This window comes from Nymphaea colorata, chromosome 5 (assembly GCF_008831285.2).
Source record: "Nymphaea colorata isolate Beijing-Zhang1983 chromosome 5, ASM883128v2, whole genome shotgun sequence".
In the NCBI taxonomy this organism is placed as follows: Eukaryota; Viridiplantae; Streptophyta; class Magnoliopsida; order Nymphaeales; family Nymphaeaceae; genus Nymphaea; species Nymphaea colorata.
The window spans coordinates 8,742,576-8,764,005 of NC_045142.1; the positions used below are offsets into that span (position 1 = coordinate 8,742,576).

Sequence of the window (21,430 nt, forward strand, 5' to 3'; positions counted from 1 at the left end):
GTTAGAAATTTCCAGCTCCAGCAGTTCTTATAAGCGACACATCAATGTGATATGCATCGGGCGAGATTTTGGTTTGAAAATAAGCAATAAATGTAACCTGATCCTTTTTGCCTTTATTATCGGATGGGGATAGGCCCCCATGGCCCCATATAAAAAAAGTAAGGATGCAACAGAAGAAGATTGTAGGAGGTCGATTGTACGAGGTCGATAAGGCATCTCCAGGATTTAGTTTTAGAAGGAGACGGATCTGCTTCTTTCATCGACGCGGTGGTCGTAAAGTCAGACGGGGAAGTTGCGTAGCAAGGCCTCTCATTGATACTGGGATTTGGACTAGGGATCGATCCAAGATAGGTAGTGTGCCCACCCAAAACTTGTCCACGTTATAAGCAATAGAGGAGAGGGATGGGAAGGGGAGTTGCCTCTCTCGACAAAGAACCCATTTTCGATTTCGTTTCTTTGAACGCTTTCCAACCAAGAATCGTACTCAAGCAATCCCCAAGTTTAAGAGGAGGACGCTAGGAAAGGAATAAAAGAGAATATCAACAGGCGGATAGTTAAAAGATGCACAGAACTCCAAGGATCTTCTGTTCATCTGCATGGAGGGGAAAACATAGAATTGGAGTCCTCAAAAATTACTCCACCACGTCTCTACTCTTTGATGAGACGCAGAAGCAGGTTCCCCACCTCACAGCCTTTCATTTTTTCTGCAGCTTTTCTTCAGTTCTATTCGTGCTTTGCGCATAGGTTTTTGCCAGGTTCATGACCTGCCATCATTTTTCTTCAGTTCAAGGAAAGTGTCTCCCAGTTTGCGCAAGATAAGATTGCTCCTCATGCAGCAAAGGTGGACGCTACCAACAACTTCCGAAAGGTTGCGTGTCCATGTCATTTTTCTGTTTTACTTTTCGCGTTTCTTTATGCTTTCTTTTATTTTTTCCATTTTCCTACCTATTTTTTTCTTGTGAATATACTAGTCTGGTCACTTAGATGCTCTTCATTGGTAGGATGTTAATTTGTGGAAGCTCATGGGGAACTTTAATCTTCACGGAATCACCGCTCCAGGTAATCCCTGTCGTACTGTCCCTATGAACTGTCGCTGCAAGATGATTTCAGTAAAGACTAGGCCAATGGTTTTAGGTCCTGGACGCTTACTTTTGCGAAGAAATACTTCTCATCGTTATAATTTTTAAAGTTTGTGGTGCATTGTCTTGATTATGTCTCCTGGTCCAAGTTTGTCCTACTTCCAACTTACATAGCTGCTGATCAAATGATCGTCCAAACTCTGAAACAAAGAAGGGCCATTGTGGATTAGAGTAAAATCCGCCCTAACCTACTAGTTTTTCTGCAAGAACTGGCCCCTGTTCAATCTTAAATCCACGTGGAGATGCCAACTGCCTTTAATATCTACGATGTGCAAATCACAATTGCTTGTTTATATGTTTTCTGCCCAGTATCTTTTACGCACTGTTATTGCAGAATTCTTTTCGTGATAGTACAACTAACAATTAGTTTCTCCCTCGCATATCAAAACTGTTGGTTGACTCATCCCTAGTATGCTGCAGGAATTTGGCGCAAATTCCTACAAACTTTATTTGTTGTTCTAGAAATGTAATGAGGAAGTTAAAATACAACATCCACTGGTAAATCTTGGCCCTTGAAAGTGCTAACATATACATGGATAACTTAGAAAGCCTAAATTTCTTCCACTGTCGGTGAATATTTTGCCATGGTGCCAGCAGTTGTTAACAGGAATTACTCCTTTAGGTGATTCATGTAGCATTATCAACTCCCTTTTTCCTCATTGTGTGATATTGGGTTGTGGCAGATAAAGTCAATTAGGAAGCTTTATTGCTTCATTGATTTGATGCACATTGGATTCTGGTTGGGGATTGGATTACTCAAAGGCTATGTCACAGGGATGATCCACTTCCACATTTTGCCCCTTTGTGTACAGTCCAGTTGTAGACTCCAAAAAACTGCTGAAGCTGATATCAGGATCTCTCTATTGGCATCAATGTGACATAACTCCAATGGCAATCTTATTAGTTGCTAATTCATCGAACCATAACCATGTGCCCCTTGTTGCTGTTTCAAGTTATTCCCTACCAATTTTTGCCTGGTTTTTGCTTGCTTATACTAATGAACCTAGGATACATCCTAATTTAGTGCTGATGCAAGATGGAAGCATAATCAATTCATGTAATGGATCTAATTAGATTTTTAGTACTTGTTAAAATAGATCCAGATCCGAAATCCATCCCTTTCTCTATATAAAGGGACGTGGGTCATTTTGTAAGGGATGATGATTCAGTTGAAAAGAAATGAAGTGTTATGTTGTTTTTTTTCTTGTTCCTTTGGTTGTTTGCTTAAGTTTTAGTTAGATTAAGTTAGTTTAAGTTTAGTTTTAGGTTAGTTGTGGATGTAGTCAGATTAAGATTCCTTAATCTTAGTTTTTTCTGCATCAAGTGCCCTACATAACCCCATGCTATATACAGGAACGTTTAAGTTTCTGTTTATGTCCTATGGTGCTATTTAATAATCACTATCAAGTTTAGATTGGTACTCAAATCTGTCTGTTATGTCTTTGAGGTTTATTATAGATTTGAATACACATGCAGCATTTATGACAAAGTAGAATGGGTAGCATAATTAAAACACACTATAGTATGGCATGAGTTTCTGCTGAGCATCTAATGCTTAATTAAAACCCCAAATTTTTCTAAAGGACTATGATGTTTTATCCAACTACGAAATTCAAATTTAGGCACAAGATTAAATCCAAAATACAACTCTTAGATCCAAATTAAATACAAAATACAACTTTCAGATCTAAATTAAATCCAAAATACTACTTTCAGATTCAAATTAAATCCAAAATACTACTTTTAGATCCAAAACCCAAGTTCAGATCCAAGTCAATCATTTAAGACTAATTTGCCCTTCTTTTTGACCAAAAACCTCCTTTTAGAGGGTAATTTTAGTCTTTATAGGTGGACAAGACTAATTTGCCATTCCTTTTGACCAAAAAACCTCCTTTTAAAGGGTAACTTTAGTCTTTATGAGTGGACAAGACTAATTTGCCCTTTCTTTTGACTAAAAAACATCTTTTTAGAGGGTAATTTTAGTCTTTATGGGTGGACAAGACTAATTTGTACTCTCCAAACTAAATCCTCTCAAGTACATCTTGGAACAACCATTCCTTAATGGGCGTATCGCCAAATGGCAAGTTCTGTTGATGCAATATGATCTTGAATATGTGTCTCAAAAGTCAATCAAAGGACAAGCAATTGCGGATCAGTTAGCAGACTTCCCTCAGTACAAAGAAATCAGAATAAATGATGAGTTTTCAAATGAACATGTACTAACATTGGAAACGGTTCCGATGGAAGATGTACTTTGACGGGTCCAGAAATGTGATGGGAGCAAGCATAGGCATCTTACTCATCACTCCAAAAAGCGAAATGATCCCGTACTCTTTGAAACTTGATTTTCCATGTACCCATAACATGGCTGAATATGAAGCCCTCATACAAGGACTTCGTTCTTTATTGAGTTTTCAAGTGAAAAGAGTGCATGCTTTCGACGACTCTCAGCTTATTATAAACCAAGTGAATGAAGAATGACAAGTCAAAGATGAAAAGTTGGTGCCATATCAAGAAATTGCTACCTCCTTAATCTGTCAATTCAAAAAAGTACAATTGGCTCACGTAAAGAGAGAATGTGACCCTATTGCGGATGGCCTCGCGAGGTTAGGATCGACCATCACTTTTCGAACCAATGAAGCAATCCGTTCTTTTGAGATTGGAAGATTAAAACACCCTGCTTTTGAAACGATGGCGCATGTTCATCATATCCAAGAGGGGAATACGCCTTGGTACCATGACATCAAAAGGTACATTGAAAGCGAAGAATTCCTGGCTGAAATGCCTAAAAATGAACAAAAAGCAATACAACGTATGTCAACGAGGTACTTTATCCTAGCAGGGGTATTATACAGACGTGGATTTAGCACTGAATACTCTAGCAGGGGTATTATACAGACGTGGATTTCAAAAATGAAGATGAGGCAAAGAAAGTAATCGAAGAATCACATCGAGGAGATTGTGGAGGCCATGTTGGTTACCAAACCCTCACCAAACAAATAATTAGAGTAGGGTATTATTGGCCTACCATGCAAAAAGATTGTCACCAATTTGTCAAAAGATGCAAAGAATGCCAACTGCATGCTCCAGTAATTCATGCCACAGCCTCTCACTTGCATTCTGTGACATCTCCTTGGCCATTTTCATTGTGGGCCTTTGACGTAGTCGGACCGATATCCCCTGCAGCTTCTAATGGCCATAAGTATTTTCTTGCTGCAACGGATTATTTTACCAAGTGGGTAGAAGTCGTCACACTCAGAACAGTGGAAGGACGTCATGTAGTGTCCTTCATTCACAAAAATCTTCTTTGTAGATTTGGAGTCCCTCATGATATAGTATCAGACAACGGAACTCATTTCAAGAATGAAAAGATGAGGCAATTGTGCAGCAAGTACCACATCACGCACCATTTTTCAGCTCCTTATTACCCCCAAGGCAATGGACAAGCAGAGGCTACCAACAAGATCCTGATCCGCATCTTGGAACGGACAGTAGAAACTAGAAGAGATTGGCATGAAATGATGCACAACGCTCTATGAGCATATCGCACCACTATGAGAACTCCAACAAATGCCACTCCAGCATAGCTAGTTTATGGAACAGAAGTGGTTCTACCATTACATGTGTTGAAACCTGCTTTGAAGTTCGCTTCTCTCATAGAGCTCCCTCTTACTCAATATCAACAGAAAATGCTAATGCAACTCGATTTGCTAAATGAAAAGAGGCCAAAAGCGGCTGAACATACTGAAGCTTATCGCCAAAGGGTAGCCAGACAATTTGTCAAGTCAGTTATCGAGAGACAGTTCAAAGTGAATGATTCGGTCCTACGATCTGCAGTGTACCTGAGAGGATGACCACGAGGCAAGTGGGTACCAAATTGGGAAGGCCCATATGTCATTAAGGAAGCTTTGCCCCACAATTCATACCGACTAATTGATGCTGATGGGGTGGAACTTGCCGATCCTGTTAATGCCCTTCACCTCAAGAAATTTTATGTCTAGTTCTCTCATATTCATTTTCCAATCAATGTCAAACATTTGTGTTTCCACATCGACTATTCAATCTAGATTCTTCCCAGTCGTAAAACATGACAATTATACTGAGGCATTTTTATTTTTATTTTTATTTTTATTTTGTTATTATTATCGTTCAGGGCTTGAGAGCAACCCGTGCAGGTAAAGGGTTAAACCTGCAATATGAGGGCAACCCATGCAGGCAAAGGGTTAAACCTGCAATGCTAGCCAAAGCAACCCATGCAGGCAAAAGGGTTAAACCTGTGCTACAAGCCAAAGCAACCCGCACAGTTAAAGGGTTCAACTTGTGATGTAAGTCAAGGCAACCCATTCAGGGGGTTAAACCTGAATTTGAAATCGGCAAACTCATGCAGGTAAGGGGTTAAACCTGCAATTTAAGCTGAAACAACCCATTCAGGTAAGGGGTAAAGCCTGAAACATCTCTATGAAAATGTCTTGTTTGAAAAATTTGTGACGTTTATCTTCGTCACTAACCACGGCTAACACCGGCTTATTAACAAAGAGGGGCATCTGTAATCACCCCAAATTTTTTTAAAGGACTATGATGTTTTATCCAAGTGCGAAATTCAAATTTAGGCACAAGATTAAATACAAAATACAACTCTTAGATCTAAATTAAATCCACCAAATTAAATCCAAAATACTACTTTCAGATCCAACTTAAATCCAAAATACTACTTTCAGATCCAAAACCCAAGTTCAGATCCAAATCAATCATTTAAGACTAATTTGCCCTTCCTTTTGACCAAAAAACCTCCTTTTAGAGGGTAATTTTAGTCTTTATGGGTGGACAAGACTAATTTGCCCTTCCTTTTGACCAAAAAACCTCTTTTTATAGGGTAACTTTCATCTTTATGAGTGGACAAGACTAATTTGCCATTCCTTTTGACCAAAAAACCTCTTTTTAGAGAGTAATGTTAGTCTTTATGGGTGGACAAGACTAATTTGTCATTCCTTTTGACCAAAAAACCTCCTTTTAGAGGGTAACTTTAGTCTTTTGGGTGGACAAGACTAATTTGTCATTCTTTTTTACCAAAAAACCTCCTTTTAGAGGGTAACTTTAGCATTTTTTGGTGGACAAGACCCATATGCCCTTCTTTTTGACAAAAAAATCTCCTTTTGGAGGGTGATTTTTGTCTTTTTAGGTCAAAAAATTCAAATTTTGGGTTTTGACTTCAAAATCCTCTATAAATATCCCCCATATCCTCCCTCTTGGGCAAGATTGGTCCTTGGGAGAAACTCTAGTGTATTCTCACTTGAAGACTTAGAGTTTCTCTTGAGCTCTCTCTTTCTCCCTCTTCCTCTTTCCATTTCTTTCTCCAACTTAGAGCATGCTACAACACTCTTGGAGCTTCATTCAAAAGGAGATCTTCAAGTGAAGGTGTTCATCTTCCTTAGGTCATTTCCCATTAGAGGTATGTAATCTTCATCGCTCTCATTTTTCTCTTCTTAATTTTCATTAATATTCTTATTATTATGTTATTTCTTTTTCTTAAATATAGTCTTGTTGTTGTTTTCATTTTCTCTTCTCATCTTTATCTCCCCATGGCCAAAGGAAATAGCACTCAACCTCTTTTTAGAGACAAGAGGCTATGCTCAAGTGCACCGGGAGCATGAGAAGATGAGATGATATTTTATTTTATGATTAAATCATACTCTTTCAAGTATTCTTGTTGTTCTTGTTCTTTCTCTTTATTAATATCTTCTTGCTCTTTCTTCTCTTCAATATATTTTGTTGTTGTTGTTCTTTTTCTTAATGAATATATTTTTGTTGTTATTGTTATTTCATTTCTTCAATATAGTCTTGTTCTTGTTATTTTCTTTTTTCTCTTCCTCCTCTTCCCATGACCAAAGGAGATAGCCCTCAATCTCTTTTTAGAGACAAGAGGCTATGCTCAAGTGTATTGGGAGCATGAAAAGATGAGAGGATCTTTCATTTCATGATTGAATCATGCTTTCTCTTTTATTAAATATAACATTGTTTCTCTTTTTATATTTTCTCCTCATCTTCATCTCCCCACGACTAAAGAAGGTAGCTCTCAATCTCTTTTTAGAGACAAGAGGCTATACTCAAAGTGCACTGGAAGCATGGAAAGATAAGATGATCTTTCATTTTAATCATGTTCTTTCTTTTCATGAATACATTCTTATTGTTCTTTTGTTTCCTCTTATTTTCCTCTCTTCCTCATTTCTCCATGGCCAAAAGAGATAGCTCTCAATCTCTATTTTAGAGTCAAGAGACTATACTCAAGTGCACCGAGAACATCAGAAGATGAGGTGGTATATCAATTCATAATTACATCATGTCTTCCATCCTAATTGAACTTTGCTTTTTCCATCATCCTCTTTCTTTCTTTCCTTCATTGAATGTTATATATATATTATGCATGCATAGTTGCTTGGTTCTTTACTTACATGTGAATGTATGGCGGGAATGAGAGTGTAGTTTGGGGACTTTTTATTTTCATATTAATTTTTGAGGTTGGGACTTGTCCAACCCGGGATAAACCCTCACGAAAATGTACATGTTAATATGCATTTCCATGTCATTTTGCACTAGTTTCTTTCTTAATCATCACATTATGAACCCTAATGAGTGCCTTGTTATGTTGCTTGTTTTCTTCCATACCCAACGGTGGAAGAAATATATCCCTTACAATAAACTAAATAATAACATTCTATGCTTATATAAATCATATTTTCCAAAACATTTTCAAAAAGAACCTTGTAACATGACCTTAAAGACTTAGCTTAGACTCTTGCATGAGTCCAAGCTCCCCTCCGGCCCACATTAAATTTGAAGTTAGTAATTTTAAATTGTTTATTGATTTTTCTAATCTTGTGAAGGTATGGATGTATACACATGTTATATACATTTATGCCAACATGATGACCCCCCCATCTTTCTCTCTCTATGCTTTCACTTTTCATTTTATAAATTTTCATATGTGCATGAATACGTATGTACATGTGCTCTATTTCCTCTCTTTCAAATATTTATTCCCCTTTTTAAGACAAATATCTTCTCTTATAAAATTTCTCATACCCATATATGCGTATGATATTTTTTTTTCCCTCTAAAATCTCTCTTTCTCTTCGAATCAATACATCTTTTTCTCTTAAGCTTTCATATATGTGTATATGTGATGGTATGTACACATGTATGCATGTCTTTCTCTATCTCTCTCTCTTTCTTTTCATAAGAGTGTTTTATCTCTTGTATTCTTTTTAACATTCTCCTCTCACAAACTTTCTATTTACCAACTTCAATAAGACCACAAACCAAGTAATGACCCAATATTGGAATCATGCTTGATGGTCTACAATCTCTATCCCTTTTCAAAAACTTTTCCTTCTTATATACAATAATTATAAAAACAAAATCTTAGATGTATGTTGTGGTAGGAATGACTTTAGATGAATGTTGTGATAGAAATGTTTTACATTCTTTCAATCATATAGGATAAATGCATCCATGCATTCTCACCCACTTTATTTCACTTATGATCACAAGCACCTCTCCAAAAAAGCTTAAGCAAGATGGGATGGAGCTCTAGCTAGATGGTAATCGAATTAGAGTAAAATCTCAAACCTACTTAAAGTCTTAAGAGAACACTAAAGTGATTTCAAAATGATTTCACAAGCTTTTCAAATGATATTTACTAGTTCCACTTTTTCCTCAAAACATTTCACATTTTCAAGCAACTCTTCAAGAACCTTTTCAAAAGTTTGAAACTTCAAACTTTCAATATTTTCTACACCGCATATAGAATCAAAAAGATGTTTAAGTTAAAACGAAATGCATCAATGATAAACATAGCCCTTGGGTTGATTACCCCCAGTAAAGGCGTCGGGAACGGTCAATCCTCGTACCGACGGGCGAGTCCCTTTCTTTCCTCTTTCAAAACAAAAATCTCATTTTTCTGGAGCACTCCAAAACCAACCAATATTTTGGGATGCAAACACTTAATCTTAGTTTTTTCTACATCAAGTGCCATACAGAACCCCATGCTATATACAGGAAGGTTTAAGTTTCTGTTTATGCCCTATGGTGCTATTTAATAATCACTATCAAGTTTAGATTAGTACTCAAATCTGTCTGTTATGTCTTTGAGGTTTATTATAGATTTGAATACACACGCAGCATTTATGACAAAGTAGAATGGGCAGCATAATTAAAACACACTATAGTATGGCATGAGTTTCTGCTGAGCATCTAATGCTTAGGATGGACAAACTAAGTTTTCTAGATTTGATGGAGGTAGCCTTCGGTGGAGCCCTGTTGCAGAAAATGATGGTTGTGCAGGAGGACAGCGAAAAGTCTTATTAGGGAAATGGTGGCATCGGGAAATAGGGTTAAGGAGACTCCAGTTTTCCAAAAGTGCCTATCAGAAAAGCCATGCTAATCCTGACAATTTGTAAATGTTTGGTTCATCTGACATGCATGGGTTTTCTCATGCTTCTGGATTGGGGGAAAGAAACCGCATATGCAATCATTTCTAACCTCTAATACTGAATGATAACCATAAAATCAATAAAACATACTCTTACAAAATATAAAAGCAGATTATGTTTTTTGAGCCACAGGGACTTGCTGAGTGTGAGAGGTCCTTATTGCAGCAAGTTGTGGCATTTCCAGAGTATTATGTTTATTACTAATTCAGTCTAAACTCTGAATTCACTGAACTGATCCTAACATCTTTTGTGATGAACAACACTCAAGGAGCTTGCTGTTGGGTTAATCTTTATTTGCCAAAAGCTTATCTGCAAGCATGATATTTATCCATTTCCATAAAGGCAACCAGGATTTGCACTAAAATTTTTTGTCTGGCTGATTTTTTGAGGAAAGTACGCACAAATGTAAAATTTGAGGAAGAAAAAGTTCATTTCTCGATCCATTGCTTTCAAATATAGGGAGCTAACATCTCACCTTGACAATTATTATTCTTCCACTTGCCATTCACAGTCTAGCCTGGTCCAGATTCCTGTTGTATTGCTGCTGCTGGTCCATAGAAAATAAGTGGGGTCGATTTGGTGGTGATAGGTGCTTTCAGCGTGGTGTCCTGTTTTTTTGGAAAATAATGCAAGAACATTTTGGCATTACATTTTTTGTAGAATAGTGGTGTACATGAGAGGATTCATGCTGATTTTTATTGGTTATTCAGATAAGTAGCTTGACTTAACACCTCCTGTATTTGGTTGCTAAGGAATAAGGATGTGATTTTCCATTCTTTACTAGTTTCTTAATTTCATTAGCTTTTCTGCTTGTTTCTTGCATGTTGATTCTTGAAATGGTTATTTTTCTACAATTTGTTTATTAAAGCCTTTGAATGCTAATGCTCTTAACCCTTTCATTTTCAATTTTTCACAATTCATCATTTTGACATGGTTATTTTATTGGTACTGTTCCTGAAGTTTGCATCTTCGTTTTCCTATAGAGGAGTATGGTGGACTTGGTCTTGGTTATTCATATCATTGCATAGCAATGGAAGAAATTAGTAGAGCTTCTGGAGCTGTGGGCCTTTCATATGGTGCACATTCAAACTTGTGTATTAATCATCTGGAACATATGAAATGATTTATGCTCTGAACCAGAATAATTTCACAAAATTTTGGATATTTATTTCAAAAGTTTTTCCAGGTACGCCATGGGAATGATGCTCAAAAGAAGAAGTATTTACCCAAGGTTTGTGAATAGCATGCTCAACTTTGAGGTTTTTTTTTTTGGGCTGATAGAATAAACTTGTATTTTAAGGAGATGTTTCTTTTCCCCTAAGGTGTATCCCTCTTAAAGTATTTGCATGTCAATATGTACCTTGATTCTCATATCTTTATTTTGTATGCTACTGCTATTGCATTTTTATCTGCCAATAGCTTCTTTGGAATACAGGAGATCAACATTTTATTTTTTTACTTCTTTCCACCGCCTTGATGTAATTCAAACCTTCCTTATAGTCAGTACTAAATGGTTTTAAAAGTTTATCTTCATGAAAGATTAGCTACTGTCTGGCCAACAGTTGTTTTTGCTAATTCTATCATATTTTTAAGCTCATTTCTTTTCTATTGTCAACCCTGTTGCACTATGCTTTTAAGTTCTTTGTACGTCTCCTCCTGGACATGTCAATTGGATTTAACAGTTTTGCTGTTGCTTTATTTCTTAAGATGCTTACACCTCTCTCGATTTTAAATGGGTTTGAAGTTTTAATTAACGGATTATTATTCAACTGGTAGGCTACTCTTTTGATCCTAAAAATGAATGTACTTTGTTATTTATTTTCAAGAACAGGTGTTTTATGTATTTTTTTCTCATGGGACTTTCAAGATGAGAAGCCAGAAACTGGGTTCCTTGCCTTTGAAATTCACCATTCCTCAATTACTTTTGTATGGATAGCTTTTTGACATATTCCAGCAAGTTGTCTGTGTCTTGTTTATTGTACCACAAAAAAAGGAACATATTATTACGATCCTATCACCATTTTAATGACCATAATTTTTGCATAAAATGTGTTGTTCAAGCTATTTGCTGGTCATCTTGGTGCAGCTGATATTTATAAGAACGGTCAAACTGACTAATTCATATTTGATCAAATATTTTCTGAGTCTTGAAGTTATCAATATTTGTCCAAGTACACGTTTTCTGTTTATCTTTTCTTTATCTTCTCCTTTCAGTTTAAGAATTCTAAACTTGTTATTTTACATTGTTAAGCTCATTAGTGGTGAGCATGTTGGAGCACTGGCAATGAGCGAGCCAAATGGTAAATCTTCCACTTTTCCTATTTCATTAAATTTTTCTCACATGCGCATAAGATGCATTTCTGTGATGCAGCTGGTTCTGATGTTGCCAGCATGAAATGCAAAGCTGATCGTGTTGACGGTGGCTATGTCATAAATGGCAACAAGATGTGGTGTACAAATGGACCCATCGCTCAAACTCTGGTAGTGTTCTTGTTTGGATTGCTTATAGTGCTGCCTAGCTGCTCTGCAGTACTTTGTTTAGTTTTATGTCTTCTTTTACTTTGTTTAAATTTCACTATTTTGATGTTTTCCATGTCTTTTGATATGTTTCATCTTAACTTTATTTTCTGGTAGATTTTATGGCCAAATACTGTAGGTTGGTGGACTATTTCCTGCTTTTAGTAATCAAAATGATACAATAAAAAGACTTGATTTGATCGTCATGAGAAACTAATAGGCAAAAGTTTTTTTTCCTCATGTAAGATTTGGAAGTATGATTGGCTAATTTGTTTTTAATAATTGCAGAATGTAACTGCATTTGCATCTTATGACTTACTTCGATCTTCTTCTAATTTTCGTTTCTGATTAAAATATGATCTTTTATATTTTTCTTTATTTATTAACTATGTTGCTATTTTTGCAAAGACTCTGAAGTAGCAGTATCATTAAGATGATAGTTGTTCTTTCCTTTCTTTATCCAAATCATCAGCACTGACCTTATGACATTATGACAGATTGTTTATGCAAAAACAGACAAAACATCTGGGTCGAAAGGAATTACTGCATTTATCATTGAAAAAGGAATGAAAGGGTTTGTAATTAATGGACTTTTTATTTGTTTACTTATGTTTTTGTTTTGGCGAAGGAGCTGAGACTTGAATGGAGTCTGCCCTTTTTCTGTGTTCTTTCTAAATTGTTTCATGTGTCCAAGGCCATGCAAATGGATCAAATTTGGTTCAAATACATAAGAAATTGCATGCTGATCTCATTCAATGCAGCCCGCCACGCCCCCCCCCCCTTTCCTTCTTAAATGGTTGCATTTTAGTCTCAGGCTTCCAATTAGGTTCGATTGGAAAGGCACCTTTTGCTTTCCATGGTCTTGCATACTTTGAATATCACTTTCTTCTAGTTTATTCTTTTTACCTACCCATTATATGAATGTCATGGTGATTGCAGCTTCAGTACTGCACAGAAATTAGATAAACTTGGAATGAGAGGAAGTGATACGTATGTTCCTGACCTTTCTTTTTCAAATTTTTGTAGAAAGCTTCCAATAGTTAATGTTCACTTACATTAGGTTTCCATTGCAGATGTGAACTTGTTTTCGAGAATTGTTTTGTCCCACAGGACAATGTTCTTGGACAGGAAGGCAAAGGTTAAATATTGTAATTCATCTATGTTCTTTTTAGATTTGAGTCTGCTTTGCTCTGCCCACCATCTTGATAAAATTTCAGCTGAATAGTCTTCTCACTTGGTGTCACACCCCGACCTTTTAACCCTCAAACTTTTTTTTTTCTAAACATAAAGCATCGAGGTGTGACTGATGAGCCAAGCAATTCAAAACAATGGGGCGAACTTTCATTTATATAACCATTTTGTTTCATACAAATTCACATCTGTGTGCATGACCAAAATGCCCCAAAATCATAACGTTGATGCCTAACAAAAAGAAGACATCAATAAGACCAAAACATGACGCGTCGGCACTACAACGACAATCCCAAAACCTCCTTAGTAGGACGTGAGTGAAGCCATCTGCTCAACCTGTTGCCCCGGGTCTGCCAAAACCTGAAAAAGAAAACAACTGAAGGCTCAGCCTTCGTAGTATGACAACAAGCCAGGAAAATGCCAAACCCTCTCAAGTAAGGCTCAAATAAAAGAACAAATATCAACTCATCTATCGTCATGTCGTGTCAGAGTACGACACGTAAAAGCCACTTGATGGCAACACTAACACAACATCAGTCACATGCGAAGCATGCTTAAACATAACACTTGCATTCATATCAATCACATATACGTCAGTCACATGCATTCTATTAAACACATTACATTTTCATTAACTTTAGTGCATTAACATTTCCTGTGGGTGCAACACAGGCACGTGCACACCGCGGGCGGCCTACAGCCGAGAGACAACCCCCGTGGTGGCCCATAACAGTATGGATCCATTTCACCCACTGCAGTGGTAGAGCACTCATCCCTGGATGTGTGAAGTCCAATGTGAGATACTCAGCCTTCCCTAGGACACCCAGGTTGGGAAGGCGGGAGCCCAACGCTCCAAGCACAACACATAACAGAACCCTGGGGCCTTACACCGCCTACGCTCTGACAGGCGAGACCAGTGGCAAAAAGGGGGACGTCTCCCAAACACATAGCCACATCCCACTGGCCTCTCATCTCTTAGTTATTCATTCTTATCATTATAGTTACATATTCACAAGATGACTGGCTAGCACATGAGGTTAGTACACTTCACGAGTGCACCCACACCTCCGATTACCTCCACATGAGGTCTATACATACAGTAACAGTCATTGCTAGCTGTCATACCATACGGGTACAGCTACCCTCCAAATCATCCATTTGTATCATTGCCCATGACAATGGATATGCAACAACATACACATTCATATCAATCATCACATCAATCCTCACATCAATCACGTCAATCACCTCTTTGAAAAACTTAGCCAATCCACAGAGAGTAGTCACGATCTGTGGTTGGCTCGTAGCTGCCCTATGCAGTTATCATTCTATGATGCTTTCTAATGCACAATTGGGGTCGATGAGACACTCGACTTGATACCCCGCCTCATCAGTCCTAAAGAGATATCAATTCTAGCATGCACATGCCAATGCATAACATTTTCAAAACAAATGACTAATAATCTTTCTAACCCATTCATATCATATAAGCAACATACATATACTCATTCACAAAATAGTCAATCAATTAACATCACAATCCTAGGATCCCTTGATCCTAGGAGCACACAATCACACATTTGCCCCAGGCATGGGTTTTCTTGGAATGTCGCCATACCTATGGCGCGCTCACCAAATTCTTCAAAATGCCTCAAGCTTTGAACTCAAGGTCGACGGGATGTGCCCGGTGCACCTGCAAACATAAACAAGAATAAGGTTTCTACTAGATACCTACACCATTCAAACAGAAACGAACAAATACAAAAATAAAATCCTTGAGGCACGTGTCGTCGCCTCAAGAGGGTGTCGACAGGTAGTGTCGACCAACAAGCTCTCCAATAGGCCTCCTCCTTTATGTCTTGACGTTGCCTCGAAATATCAAAACCCTCAACCATCAATAAATCCATCACTAATTTCTTCCTCAATAACGTTCTTTAAGTAAGATATCAACGCCAAGTCACATCCCAATACGTATATTTCTCTAATTATCTTCATGATACACCCGTTCACAAAAGTCTGCGCTACACTCCCTAAGACGGTTCTAAATCTTCCCCACAACCTCACAATCTCTACCATGCTTCCTTAAAGCTTCGAAAATTAATCTATCATGCTTAAACGATCATTAAATATATGAATCGTTACTTTCCAACGTAAATCCTAAGTTTCCCTCAAAAACAAAATCACTAACATGCGTCCCAAAATCATCAATTCTAAGCTCTAGCATGCTCGAACAATAATTGTACATGCTTTAGAAGATAATATTCATTACTTTGAGCTTGATTAGGTATCGCTCACCCCAAAACAAGCGTCCAAACTGCTAAAACCCTTCTAGCAACCACTTCACACGTCCAATCAAGTGCCAATGCTCGAGATTGCTTGCTGCCGCTGCTCACCACACGCCCTACTAGCTGGTAAGAGGGGGAAAACGTCCCTAAACTGCAATCCAACCCCAAAACGCCATAGAAAGAGTCAACACACGCCCAAAAAAGTTCAACACAAAATCTGTTGCTAGGAGAGACCCACGGTAGTAGTGGGAAAAACTGAAATGAACAAGAGAAAAGAGACGCTGACAGAGAGGAGAGACAGAGAGAGGAGGGGTTCGGTCAAGGGGGAAAACGGCAGTGGGGGTGAGAAAAGAGAGAAAGAGCAGGTGGGGGAGTGCGGGTGAGTGAGAAGAGGGTAGAGCGGTAGGGAACCAGCGGAAAAGGCGAAAGTGAGTGGCGAGAGAGAAGAAGAAGGGTACGTGCGGCAGAGAAGAAAACGAGAGGGCATGAGTGGCAGAGAAGGGAAAATCGCACGAGAGAGAGAGGGTTTACCAAGCCACCGCCGCCGTCGCCGCTGCCACCTCCGTCGCCGTCGCTGATCCAGCCACCACCACACCGACCGACACTTCTCCTCCCTCTGCGCTGTCACGGGAGACCACCAGGAGACGACGAAGGAGGAAAAAGTGAAAGGCGAGGGAGAAGGGCCTTGCGTCGGGCTCCTTACGCGAGTGGGGGTCGGGTCCTGGTCTGGACCCTAACTCGACCCGACCTGCCAAACCAATGAGCGTTACATTATACCCTCCTAAAAAGAAAATTTCGTCCTCAAAATTTAGCTCATACCTCAATGCAAGAACAAGTGTGGATATTGCTTCCGCATGTCCTCCTCATGCTCCCATGTACTCTCCTTCAACCCATGGTACTGCCATTCTACTTTCACTAAAGGAATCCTCTTAGTGCGAAGCACTTGCTCTCGATGATCCACAATTCTAATGGGCTGTTTTTCTATTGTCAAATCATCTTGTACTAGAATACCTTGAAAATCAATCACATGGAAAACGTCATGAACATGATGCAAGTCAGGTGGTAGTGCCAATCTGTATGTCACCTCTCCAATCTTCTTTAATATCTCAAAAGGTCCTACGAACCTCGAGCTCAATTTTCCCTTCGCACCAAAACGAAAAACACCTTTAGTAGGAGAAATCTTTAAAAATACATGATCACCCACCTCAAAAGCCAATTCTCTACGACGAATGTCAACACAACTTTCCTGTCTACTCTGAGCAGTCAACAACTTTTTCCATATCAATTTTACTTGGTCGGTGTAATGCTGCAATACTAAAGGGTTTTCGATCTTACCATCACCCAATTCAGTCGAACAAGCTGGCGATCTGCACGGTCTTCCATACAAAGCCTCAAAAGGTGCCATCCCAATACTAGAGTGGTAACTGTTATTGTAAGCAAATTTTGTCAGTTTCACATGTTTGTCTCATTCTCCTTTCCACTCTAAAACACATGCACGCAACATGTCTTCTAAGGTCTGAATAGTCATCTCTGATTGCCCATCAGTTTGGGGATGGAATGTTGTGCTCATCTTAAGCTTGGTACCTAAAGCCCTCTGTAATTGCCCCCAAAACCTAGAGGTAAAACGCGGATCTCGATCTGAAATAATAGACTTTGGCACTCCATGCAATCTCACTATCTCGCCAATATACAACTCTGCGAAACTTTCCAATGATTGACTGATTCTGATTGGCAGAAAGTGAGCGGACTTTGTAAGTCGATCAACAATCACTCATATGGCATTATGTTGTCTTTTGGTACGAGGCAACCCAACCACAAAATCCATTGTAATGTCTTCCCATTTCCACACTGGAATATCGATTCTTTGCAACAAGCCTCCTGGCTGCTGATGTTCTGCTTTTACCTGTTGGCAAACTAAGCACTTTGCCACATAGTCTGCAATTTCATGCTTTATTTCAGGCCACCAAAAATTTCTTCTCATATCTTGAAACATTTTTGTACTGCCCGGGTGAATAGAAAACTTAGATTTGTGAGCTTCATCAAGCAACAGACGCTTCACCCCTTCATCTCTAGGAACCCACAATCTCTGCCGAAACCGCAATGACCCATCTTTATCTTGATGCCATTGAGAATCTGTCTTCTTGCTTTTTTCCATGTTCTTAGCAAACTTGTCTTCTTGCTTTCTTCCATGTTCTTAGCAAACTCTGGATCTTCCTTTTGTTTCATTACAAGTTCTTCCATCAAAGGATGCCGAATCAAGGCCGTCATCATTGCCTTGTTCTCATCACAAATGTAAGGCTGCCAAGCTATCACATCTTGCAATAATGTCCAAGAACGAATTAATATACTGCACATTGTCGCCTTGGCATGCCTGCTCAACGCATCTGCCACCACATTCGCCTTGCCTGGATGATACAATATGGTGAAATCATAATCCTTTAAATATTCGATCCATCTTCTTTGCCTCAAGTTGAGATCCTTTTGCGAGAATATATACTTTAAGGACTTGTGATCTGTAAACACCTCGAATGTTGCACCATAAAGATAGTGTCTCCACATCTTCAATGCGAACACAACTGTTCTCAACTCCAAATCATGAGTGGGATAGTGTTGCTCATGGGCCTTCAACTTCCTTGATGCATAAGCCACTACACGGCCATGCTGCATCAACACACAACCATATCTGATCCCCGAAGCATCAGTGTACACCACAAAACCAGAATGACCTGATGGAAGCGTCAAAATAGGGGCAGTAGTAAGCTTCACCTTCAGAGTTTGAAAACTCTTCTCACACTCTTCATTCCACACAAACTTCACTCCTTTTCTCAATAGCTTAGTCATGGGCGTAGCTATTTTCGAAAAGTCTTGTATGAACCTGCGATAGTATCCTGGCAATCCCAAAAAGCTTCTAACCTCAGTTACACTGCAAGGTGTTCTCCAGTCCTGAACAGCTGACACCTTAGCCGGATCGACGGATACTCCATCCTTCGAGATCACATGACCCAAAAAGTTTACCTTCTCTAGCCAAAATTTACATTTTGAGTATTTGGCGTAAAGCTTATGCTTGTGCAAAGGACCCAACACACTTCTCAAGTGGTCTCTGTTCTCTGCCTCACTCTCTGAGTACACCAAAATATCATCAACAAACACAATAACAAAACGATCCAAGAACTCTTGGAAAACCCGATTCATGAGGTCGATGAATGCTGCGGGAGCATTAGTCAACCCAAAAGGCATGACCCTGAATTCATAATATCCATACCTGGTTCGAAAAACAGTCTTAGAAACATCTTTCTCCCGTATCAAGAGTTGATGGTAGCTTGTCCTCAGATCGATCTTAGAGAAAACATTGGCATTCTTAAGCTGATCAAACAAGTCTTCAATTCTTGGAAGCAGATACTTATTCTTGATGGTGACTTGATTCAACATACGATAATCTATGCACAAGCGCATAGTCCCATCTTTCTTTTTCACAAACAATACAGGTGCCCCCCAAGGAGACACACTAGGTCAGATGAAGCCCTTATCTAAGAGCTTCTGTAGTTGCTTCTTCAACTCTTCTAACTCTGTTGGTGCCATATGGTAGGGTGCCTTAGAAATAGGAGTTGTCCCTGGTAACAACTCTATCTTGAACTCCACTTCTCGAGTTAGAGGCAAACTCGACAATTCCTCAGGAAACACATCATGATACTCACTCACCACGGCAACATCCTGCAATTTCATCCGTTCAGCCTCATTGATCAACACATTGACCAAGAAGGCAACGCTTCCACTATCTATCCATTGCTTAGCCTTCAATGCAGACACCATTATCTTATCAGTTCGACTGGCCCTACGAGCATCAAATTCCACAAGCTGCATCTCATTAGTCAACATTTGTATCTGCTTCTTCCTGCAATCTATAATGACATAGTGCGCATACAACCAGTCCATACCCAAAATCACATCAAACTCATTGAGACCTAGGATCACCAACTGTGCGGGTAGGTGAAGTTGATGGATTTCCACGTCTACATCAGGAAGATACTCACAACACGACTCTTGAGCATGCATCGGGCTAACAACTTTTAAAACATACGACATTCTTCTAGCCGACACTTCGAGTGAGGTAGCAAATAGACTAGATATAAAAGAATGTGTCGCTCCTGCATCAAACAACACTCTAGCAATATGAGAACTGACAAGTAAAGTACCTTCAACGAGGTCGTGTGCCTCGAGCTCCTCCACAGTAGTAGCGTAGACACGTCCAGACGTCTGTCGTGCGCTAGAAGAACCGGCTTTAGGCTTCTTCAATTCTTTTTCTTTCTTCAACGGGCAATCCTTGATGAAGTGTCCCATACCTCTGCAGTGTAAACAAGCCCTAGTCACCCAATAGCACGGCTTCCTGAGGTGCACACGAGAACAAGTGGGGCACTTCTGAGAAGTCGGAGTGGCCACTGACCCCTGTGTGGCCTCACTACGGGTAGGCTGGTTCCGTCTGAAAGTTCGGTCATCCCGCCTCTCATAAGGCCTTATCCTGCCCGCAAAGTGTTGGCGCTTTACCTGTGTCCATCCACCTTGTGAATGCTGGCTTGCTTTCTTTTAATGATTCTTCTGTGTCCTTACCCAATCTTCTTCTATGCATCGTGCCATTGTAACTGCCTCATCCAAGTCACGAGGTCTACTTGTCAACACTTTGCTTCGTAGTCCATCTCGCAGCCCACGTACAAACTTGTCCGTTCTGGCCTCATCTGTAGTGTAAAGGTGTGGGCAATACACCTCCAAGTGCCGATATCTCGTAATGTACTCTTCTAAGCTCGACTGATTCTGCTGCAAATCTAGAAATTCTTGCATTTTCTTGTCTCTGGCATACACTGGAAAGTATGTGCTGAAGAAAGAATTTCTAAACTGCTTCCATGAGATTGATCATTGGCCAGCGAACCGAATCTCACTAGTTGATTGCCACCAATTCTTGGCATCACCCTTCAACAAATAGGAGCCATAGTTCACTCTATCTTCTTCTGGCACCTTCAGAAGCCCAAAAATACGTTCAACCTCTTCAATCCAGTCCTTTGCCTTGTCATGACTGCCCCTCCTGAAAAGATGGGCGGCTGCATCGCCATAAACTGATGATAAGACACTGCGGTTGCCTTCTCCCGAACTGGAGCACTAGTGTCCCCCGAAGGAGACGCATTACTCCTCTGATTACCGACCATCGACTGCACTAACGTGGTCAGCGTCTGCAACGTGGTCAGCAATATAGTCTGCTGATCCACTGGTGGAGTCTGTCTCGGTGGGGTTTGGGCACCCCCACCTAGCTGGGCATACTGGGGCTCTGACACACTGTCACCCCGCGGAGTATGCACATTAGAATGGATTGGGCTGGGCTCTCTATGTGCCTCTGAAGACGGCCCAGCTCGCTTCTTACCCCTACGATGATATTCCATCTATACAAACAAGATCCTTTATTCTCAAATCAAGACTAATACCCAACTCACAAGTCAAATCACAACGTGCATTAGCACGAAGTTCAAAACATAGATCACATTACAAACTTATACTTGAAAAATCAAAACTACAATAACCAACTAATCAAACAAATGCGTACCTGACAACACAGCTTCACAGATAGGCTTTAACTCACATCCATAATGGGGTTTGTCATGACTCTGATACCAAAACTGTCACACCCCGTCCTTTTAACCCTCAAACTTTTTTTTTTCTAAACATAAAGCATCGAGATGTGACTACCCAACAATTGAAAAACACGATGAGCCAAGCAATTCAAAACAATGGGGCGAACTTTCATTTATATAACCATTTTGTTTCA

At 39.4% G+C, this 21,430-nt stretch overlaps 1 protein-coding gene across 1 annotated transcript; it reads left to right on the top strand.

Annotated features, from left to right (window-relative positions):
* Positions 1-291: 291 nt before the first annotated feature.
* LOC116254789 (isovaleryl-CoA dehydrogenase, mitochondrial-like) lies at positions 292-13,330 on the top strand. Its single transcript, XM_031630363.2, has 10 exons — positions 292-675; positions 785-868; positions 1,002-1,059; positions 10,612-10,740; positions 10,819-10,859; positions 11,880-11,928; positions 12,000-12,109; positions 12,643-12,719; positions 13,085-13,135; positions 13,219-13,330. Exons 1-10 carry the CDS (start codon positions 562-564, stop codon positions 13,286-13,288), a joined length of 783 nt encoding a protein of 260 aa, XP_031486223.1. The 5' UTR covers positions 292-561; the 3' UTR covers positions 13,289-13,330.
* The last annotated feature ends 8,100 nt before the right edge of the window (positions 13,331-21,430 follow it).

Coding starts and splice junctions, on each gene's coding strand:
- LOC116254789 (XM_031630363.2), top strand. CDS start 562: ATGCACAGAACTCCAAGGATCTTCTGTTCATCTGCATGGAGGGGAAAA. Junction 676..784: donor TTGATGAGACGCAGAAGCAG/GTTCCCCACCTC, acceptor ATTTTTCTTCAG/TTCAAGGAAAGTGTCTCCCA. Junction 10,860..11,879: donor AGAAGAAGTATTTACCCAAG/GTTTGTGAATAG, acceptor TACATTGTTAAG/CTCATTAGTGGTGAGCATGT.